Source organism: Myotis davidii, unplaced genomic scaffold (genome assembly GCF_000327345.1).
Source record: "Myotis davidii unplaced genomic scaffold, ASM32734v1 scaffold316, whole genome shotgun sequence".
Classification (NCBI taxonomy): Eukaryota; Metazoa; Chordata; class Mammalia; order Chiroptera; family Vespertilionidae; genus Myotis; species Myotis davidii.
In genome coordinates, this window is record NW_006287072.1 from 332,996 (window position 1) to 340,546 (window position 7,551).

Sequence of the window (7,551 nt, forward strand, 5' to 3'; positions counted from 1 at the left end):
GCCTGGGGCAAACACTTGGCTACCCGCCAGGGCGCCGAGAAAAGTTTTTTTTTTCCTCCCGGGGCCCCTCCCCCACGCCCTGCCCTGCGTCCGACTGGGGTGGGTTTGGGTCCTTTGGGGAAAAAAGTCGCAGGTTCCCATCAGCTTCTCCTCCCCCTGGGGACCCGGTGTGTAGGGAGGCGTCTGGAGGCAGCCCCTTCGCCGGCACAAAAGCGGTGCGTCCTGGGGCTCCAGCGCAGCCGGGTGCCGGCCGAAGGCTGCCCCCATCAGTGCGTGTCTGCGTGCCTGGCAGAGGCAGCATCCAACCTGCTTTATTTCTTCCTGCAGCGCCACAGCGAGCGAGCAAGCGAGTGAGAAGGGGGAGAGAGGGAGTCTGTCTGCAAAGTGCTGCTCCCTGGTGCTCAGAGGCGGCTGCTCCAGCTCCAGCTCCAACTCTCATTCATTTTGCCGGTTAACATGAGAGATCATGGCCGCCTTCGGGCTTCTCAGCTATGAGCAGAGACCGCTGAAACGCCCCCGGCTCGGGCCGCCGGACGTCTACCCGCAGGACCCCAAGCAGAAGGAGGTAAGGGCGCCGGCGGAGGGCCTTGCATGGCATTGCTGGGCGCTTCATCGGGTTCTTCTTCGCCATAATCCTCCAGTTCGCTCTCCCCCGCTTCTACATGCTTAATTTTTCTTCCCGCCGCTTCGGTAAATCTTCGTAAACTTTTTGGAAAATGTTGGAATGGGGTGCATCCGATACAGGTCTTGTGTTTTGCGCCAGCTGAGCAGGGACCAAGCGAATGCCTCTGTGTGTCTGTGTGTGGAGGGGGGCTTTTCTGCTCAAAATTTCCAGTTTAGAATGAAGTCTTTTTTATCGAGGTGATAAGTATTTAGTTCTTTGAACCTACTTCTTTCTATATCTCTCTCCCCTTTAAAGGTCAATATTACCGGAAACACTGATTTCGTCCGCAGAAGCTATTGGCTTAATTGCTGGAGCCTGTTTTGTATATGTAAAAGCAGTCAGGTTACCTTGGAAGGGAATAGGTCCCGAAATTAATTGGAGAAACCTTGACTGGTGCACTGGTTACACTGCTAGAGTAACCATGGCTTTTCGTAACCATGTATTGTCTGTCAGTAGTTAACAAGTAATTATGTAACAACTCTCCAGTTATAATGATCAACATTGGCTACACAATTTGCTCAGGGATTTGCTTTTTTTTTTTTTTTTTTTTAAGATTACCTGCTACCCAGCTGTGCTTTCTGAGTTTGTCAGTTGCAGCCCACCCATCCTCTATTTTCTTCAGCTAAACAAGAAGAGAGCGCATTTCAGAACTTCTTTCTGGAATCTAAAGACCCTATTTTAAAAGCTTACAGGCCCACTGACATCACAGAAAGGGCTCTGTAAAGAAGGCTTCCCTTAAGGCTTCCCTTTTGATAAATGTATCTAGTTCAATAATAGAGAAAAAATGTTCTGGTCCAACTGTTAATAATGTTTCTGAAAAATAAGGAGTGACAACTTTTAGAGGTTTAGCACACTAAATATGTTTGAGCATCTGTGGAGTAATTCAAATTGAACTGGAAAAGTTTTACAGGTAGTTTTCATATGAGGCTTAATATAAGTTTGAGATTTTTAAAGATTTCTTCCCCATTTATTCTCCTTGACTCAGAATAAACTTGATTGTTAAGGACTGGAAACAACACATGAAGGACCAAATGTAATGAAAATTAATAATTTAAAAATTAGCGGCAGGAAATTTTTTGTTGTTGTTAATCCTCATCGCAGGTATTACTCCTCTGATTTTCAGAGAGAGTGGAGGGAGGGGGAGAAACAGAGAGAAACATCAATGTGAGAGAGACACATCTATTGATTGCCTTCTGCAAGTGCCCTGAACGTGGCCCTTGACCAGGAATCGAACCCAAGACCCTTAGTTGCTTGGGCTAACGCTCTATCCACTAAGCCAAACTGGCTAGGGCAGTGGCAGGAAATTTTTAGAGTTTTGTTTGGGACAGGTACATTGATTGGCTGATCTTTGTCATCCTGTAATTCATGTCTTGCTACATCTTTCTAGAGGGCAGCATAATTGATAGCATTCTCAGTTGAGGTATGGTGCCCTGGGATGCCATTCATTAGAGAGTGTGTTGTACTCCACAGGACTTTATCATATATTGTGTTGTTAATACTTTGCTCTCTGGAAACATAGACTGACCATTTATTTCTCAGATCGACACTCATTTAGGATTGGGGCCTCTATGATTCTGGAAAAAATAATTTGGGATTTTAGGATCTTGCAACAGTTTATGGAATTCTAAAACTGGAAGTGACCTTACAGTCTACTTTTGTGGTAACTTTCTTTTGACAAAGTGAAACTGAAGCCCAGAAAAGGGGACTGGACTTAATCAAGGTGTGTGGTAGATAAGCAGAGGAGTTGGACCACCAAACCAGTATTTATGTCAACCAACACTGTGTTAAGGATGATTTGTGCTAAATTGTTGTACTGATGTTGTGCCCTTCCCCTCAAAGCAGCCACATTTCATCTCTCTGGAGCAGAGTCAGAGTTATGTGTGACTATAGTCAAATTTGAGTACAGTATGGAACAAATAGGTGCTTGGCTGTTCTTGGGTGGTGGTGTGGTGGTCTGGTGAGCAGTGTTTTCTACAAGCTTCAGTGATTTATGTATTGTCTCAGAATTTATACCCTATCTCTGTATCGCCTGTTCTTTTATCCTAATATTTCCTTTAAATTATCTTTTAAGAAACTTTTTTGTTTCATGTATACACATAAAATGTAAAATTTATTTCATGTCTATAATTTTAATTTTTTATTTACTTAATATTACATATGCACACATGACTATAAGGATTTAAACAAGACGATAATATTAGAACTTAAAAGTTTGCCCTGACCAGTGCATTCAGTGGTTAGAGCACCACAGCGTGTGCACCAAAGGGTCGCTGGTTCGATTCCTGATCTAGGGCATGTGCCTGGGTTCAATCCCCACCCCAGATTGGGGCATGTTCAGGTGGCAGCCAATGGATGTGTTTCTCACATGATGTTTCTCTCTTTTCTCCCTCTCCCTCCTCATTTCTCTTCTCCCCACCCCCCCCCCCCCCCGCCCCTCTAAAAATCAATGGAAAAAATATCTGCTGGTGAGGATTAAGAATAACAACAAAAAGGCCGCCTTTCTGTGTCCTGTCTTGTGGGAAATGCTGATTAATGGAGGAAGTGTGGACTTCCCATTTGTACAGACCTGGACATGAATTCTGGTTCAGCCTCTGCAGTTGTGTGGTCTTGGGCAAGGTGCATAACTTCTCATTTGTAAATTAGTATAATGGTGCTTTTCAGAGAAATTCAGGAACATGGTGCTAAATTAGCATTACATTTGTGTGAGAAAACCTCTCCTGGTAAAAAGTATTCTTATTACTGTAGCTGTGAGTTTTAATTGTGTAAGTTTGACTATCATTGTTTTAGTTTATGTCTTAACTGTAGAGAACTTGTAGACCACTCTTCCTTATTCTGACCTGCTCCCCACTCTTTGATGTGTTAGAATCTTTAGACAAAGACACTGTTCCAAGTGTTGGTACCTTTTGGTGCAAAATAGTGCAAATGAGTTTAGCTACTTTCCCCTGGAAGTTTTGTGGTTCCCAGCATAGTCTTGTTTTCTGTCAGCTGTGCATGGTTTATAGCAGAGTAGTATTCTATTCCTCAGTCTTTAAATATCCACAGCTCCCTCCTGCAGGCACTTGGCTAAACTGGGGCCCTGGGGAGCAGTTCTTGTTTTGTCCCATGAGGCTATTCTTTGAACTTGTCTGGGCTGCAGAGATTTTTGACTCTGGGTGTGGGTCTTAACTGGGCACTTTGGGGACTCATGCAAAGCTGTTAATTTGGGGTGCAGCCACTATCCTTCAGTCTTTCGGTATTTCACTTGGGCTGGTGCCTGTGGAGATATAGTGCCAGGAAGTGAGGTCTGAAAGTTGCTGGGTTGGCTGGGTACTAAGTAGGGCAAGATGAGGGTGAACACAGTCTTAGGATTTTAGTTAAACCAGTTAGCAGGGCCTCCCATGGGGTGTGTGCACCTAGACATGAGGGCAAAGCAGACATGGAAGAATGGAGCTAGTAGAAGTTGGAAATTCCAAGAATTGTGATGTATTTAATGAGCTCTGAACCCTACTTCTGAGGCTTCTTGTCAGGAGAGACAAGAATTGGAGAAGTTGGAGGGACCCATGAGAAGAGTGGCATGATGAAGAGTTCTCTTCAGTAGTGTTCTCCCAGCAGCACTACAAGGAGCTGGCTGACTCAGCTTGAAGTCTGAGGGGAAAGCCAGAGGGAGAGGCCTGCCTCCTACACGTTCCTCCCTGAGAAGGGAAGTGGAAACACTGACTTTTAAATGTCTGTAGATAATTTCTGAAGCTGGGTGATGGCCACAGCAGAGCTCATTATACCAACCTTCAACCTATGTCTCTATGTTTTGGGAAATTAACATAATAAAGAAAATGTCTTTATATTGCAAAATAGCATGACTTCTTAAAAAATATAGGGTGGGGGCAAACGTATGTTTACAGTTGTTTGCATGGAAAATAATAAAATAATTAGTAAATGATAGTTCAAGAATAAACTCTGTGTTTCACGTACTCAAAGCTGTAAACCTACTTTTGTCCCACCCTGTGTGTCTAATATTCTGAAAAGATTATCACCCACATTCAAACAGTTGTTATCTCTTGAGGATGAGATTAAGGGTGATTTTTCTTTTTTTGTACTAATCTGTATTCTAAGCTGTAACAATAACCATGTACTACCACTGTCATAGAAGAATATACCTTATAGAATAATTATTAGGTAACTTTGACTGAGTTTACAGGAATTGGTCTTTGTTATTGTTTCTTAACGAAACTAGAGCCCTTTAGCTGATAGGTAGGCTGAGGGGTATGATAGGATGTAGATACAGACACTTATACACCTGATGCTGCAAACTGTGGTAGGGTTGGGGTGGGGGCTCTTATGTGAGCACTTCAGCTCTGCCACATTTGCTGTGTGATTTGGGGTGCTGTGTCTTTTCTCTCACCTATGAGCTGGGAGAATACCACCGAATCATCTCGAGTGTTTTAAATATGAAGGAGCATTGTAAACTTAAATTATTACCAAGTGCAAGGTATACATTCAGTGGTGTGCTTGTACCTGCTGAGCATAAAAATTTCAGGAATTTTGTGAGCTGGTTAATACTATGTTGGTAGTTTGAAATCTAGCACAATGGGAATATTCACACCAAAGATATTGGCAAATGCTACAAATTAGAGTTTTGTTTTATTTTTTGTTTTGCTTTTCCCCCCTCTCCACCCTCACCCCCTTCCAAAAAAAAAATGGTTTTGAAGCATTTGCCAGCACACCACAAGGTCTACTTTTATGTTGCAGAAACTTGGCTGGTGCTTCACCATCATTCTTATCCCTTATCTACTTCCTATAAAAAAGTTTTTTAAGAAAAGCCAGATCTCACTTTCCTAGCCTTTCTTGAATTTTGGAGTGAGCAAATGACTTAATTCTGGTTAGAGACATTTAATGGTAATTTACTGCTGGACTTCTGTAGAAGAATTTTTTCTTTACAGAAAAAAATACAGGCACAGGGGAAGAGTACCCTTTATTCCTGATAGCTCCTTAATTTCCTGTCTTTGGAAAAGTAGTAAGAGGATGTGGTAGTTGGAGCCAAGGAGTCTCTCTGTACCATGAGACAACAAGGCTGTGGATGAAAAGTCAGTACAAGAGGAGGCAATTGAGTGGCGTTATGAAATTGTTAAAGCTACTGAATTTACCTTAGGACCACCTCTCCCTGAACTTCTTATTAAGTAAAATGGTAGATGTCCAGGTGGTGTAGCTATTGTTGGACCAGTTGTCAATTTCTTGTAGCTGAAAGCATTCTAATGTTGTCATAGTACTTCCCATTTAAATTCTGGCACCCTCAAATCATCAGAACATGAGCCCCCTTTTCAGAGAATACACATTTTCCAGAACTCTCCTGCTCTCTGGCTTCCCGAGTGCACAGCAGACACAGTGCCTGCGTGGCAGCACTCTGAACCCTGCCCAGTGCTTCTCAGATGCGGAGGTGAAGTTGAAGTGGCTCCTTTATTTATTTCCACTTTTGGCAAAAAGAGTTTTATTAGGAAGGGAGGAAGAGCTCTGTTCAGTTTTGTTTGGAGAGGGAGATTCTGTGGACCTATATTTTGGGAGAGGGGAGACCAGGTATATTTAGAGCTAGAATGCAATTTAGAGGCAGTCTAATTTTGTCATTCAATACAAAAGGAAATTGAGTCCCAGAGAGGTTAACGTGACTTGTTAAGGCAGATCTGGGCCACACACTTGTGTGTCCTGATTTGTTCTTGCAACTTTACTTGGCCTTCCTCTGTAAACAGCCTCGCTGCTGGTGAGCACCCTCACGTTGCCCGGGCAATGAGAATTGTTCTGATTTTAGGGCATGCAGAGCTCTGTGAGCTGGGGACTGCTCGGCTCACCACTTGGTCTTCTCTGAGCTTGTCTGAATCTTGGATTCAGAGGGAAGAATACTCCGGAAGCTCAGGCACTCCACTCTTTGTGGTTTTGGTGGAAGGCTCGCAGTCCTTCTGTGGCCTTTGGCATAGATAGCCTGGCATTGGCGTTTGTGGGCAGTGCATGTGTAGGGGAACATTCCTATAGAGTTTTCTTTTTATTGATTGAGACACTTCTTTATTTATGGGTAGCTTTCTTGGAGATATAAACACACAAGCTGTACCAATTGCCCACATCCAGAGAGCAACACTTATATGGCAGTCTATAGAAATGGTTCCCCCTTACTCTGCAATGCTCTGGCCCTGAGAAGAGGAGAAAAAAAATTAGCCCTTGGGTTTTATTTTCCATGCTTTGAGGGAAACATTAGTATGTATATGCCTGCCAAACAAATTCAGTCATTCACCCAATATTATTGAATACCTTGCAGGCCCTTAGCCAGCTGTGGCTTCATGATCACAGGGCCCAAGATTTTTACTTCCTGCCGTATGCCTAACTTTGAGCACAGTGCCTGACCCCATACCTGGGACTCAGAATTTCTTGTATAAATGGATGTAAGAATAAAGGAATGCTAAGAGCATTGGATATGGTCCTAGGCCCCCAAAGACTTCAGTATAGAGCAATGGTTTTCATCTGGGGGAGGTGCACCTCCCTCTCCCCCACTAACATTAGAACCGTGTGTGTGCTTGTGTGTCCATGTTTGCATGTGATCACACATGCTGTTACTGGCATGTAGTTGGTAGGAGCCAGAGATGTTGTTAACATTCTCCAATGTTCTGGACAGCCTCCCTCAATAAGGGATTATCCTGCCTCAAATGTCAGAAGTTCCAAGTTTGAGAGAGTCTGGTGTAGAGGGAGCTAGAGCCTCGTGAGTGAGCAATAGCATGTTTCAGATATTCTTTGAGGCGTGTGCAAAGTGCGGTGGCAACAAGAAGGAGCAGCCCATTTTTTGACAGGACCTAGATTTTTGAGTCTGGAACTTGGAGGATGTGTAGGAGTGGATGGGGATGAGAATGTGGGAGGAAATTAATTCTAGGAAG

General features: G+C 43.5%; 1 protein-coding gene across 2 annotated transcripts in view; it reads left to right on the forward strand.

Moving 5' to 3' along the window:
* Window positions 1-305: 305 nt before the first annotated feature.
* MED12L (mediator complex subunit 12 like) overlaps window positions 306-7,551 on the forward strand; it is a 398,615-nt gene continuing 391,369 nt past the window's right edge. For both annotated transcript variants that reach the window (XM_006758962.2, XM_006758963.2), the window contains exon 1: window positions 306-565. In XM_006758962.2, coding sequence (XP_006759025.1) covers window positions 467-565 — 99 coding nt within the window. In that variant the 5' untranslated portion in view covers window positions 306-466. The remainder of the gene's footprint in view (window positions 566-7,551) is intronic.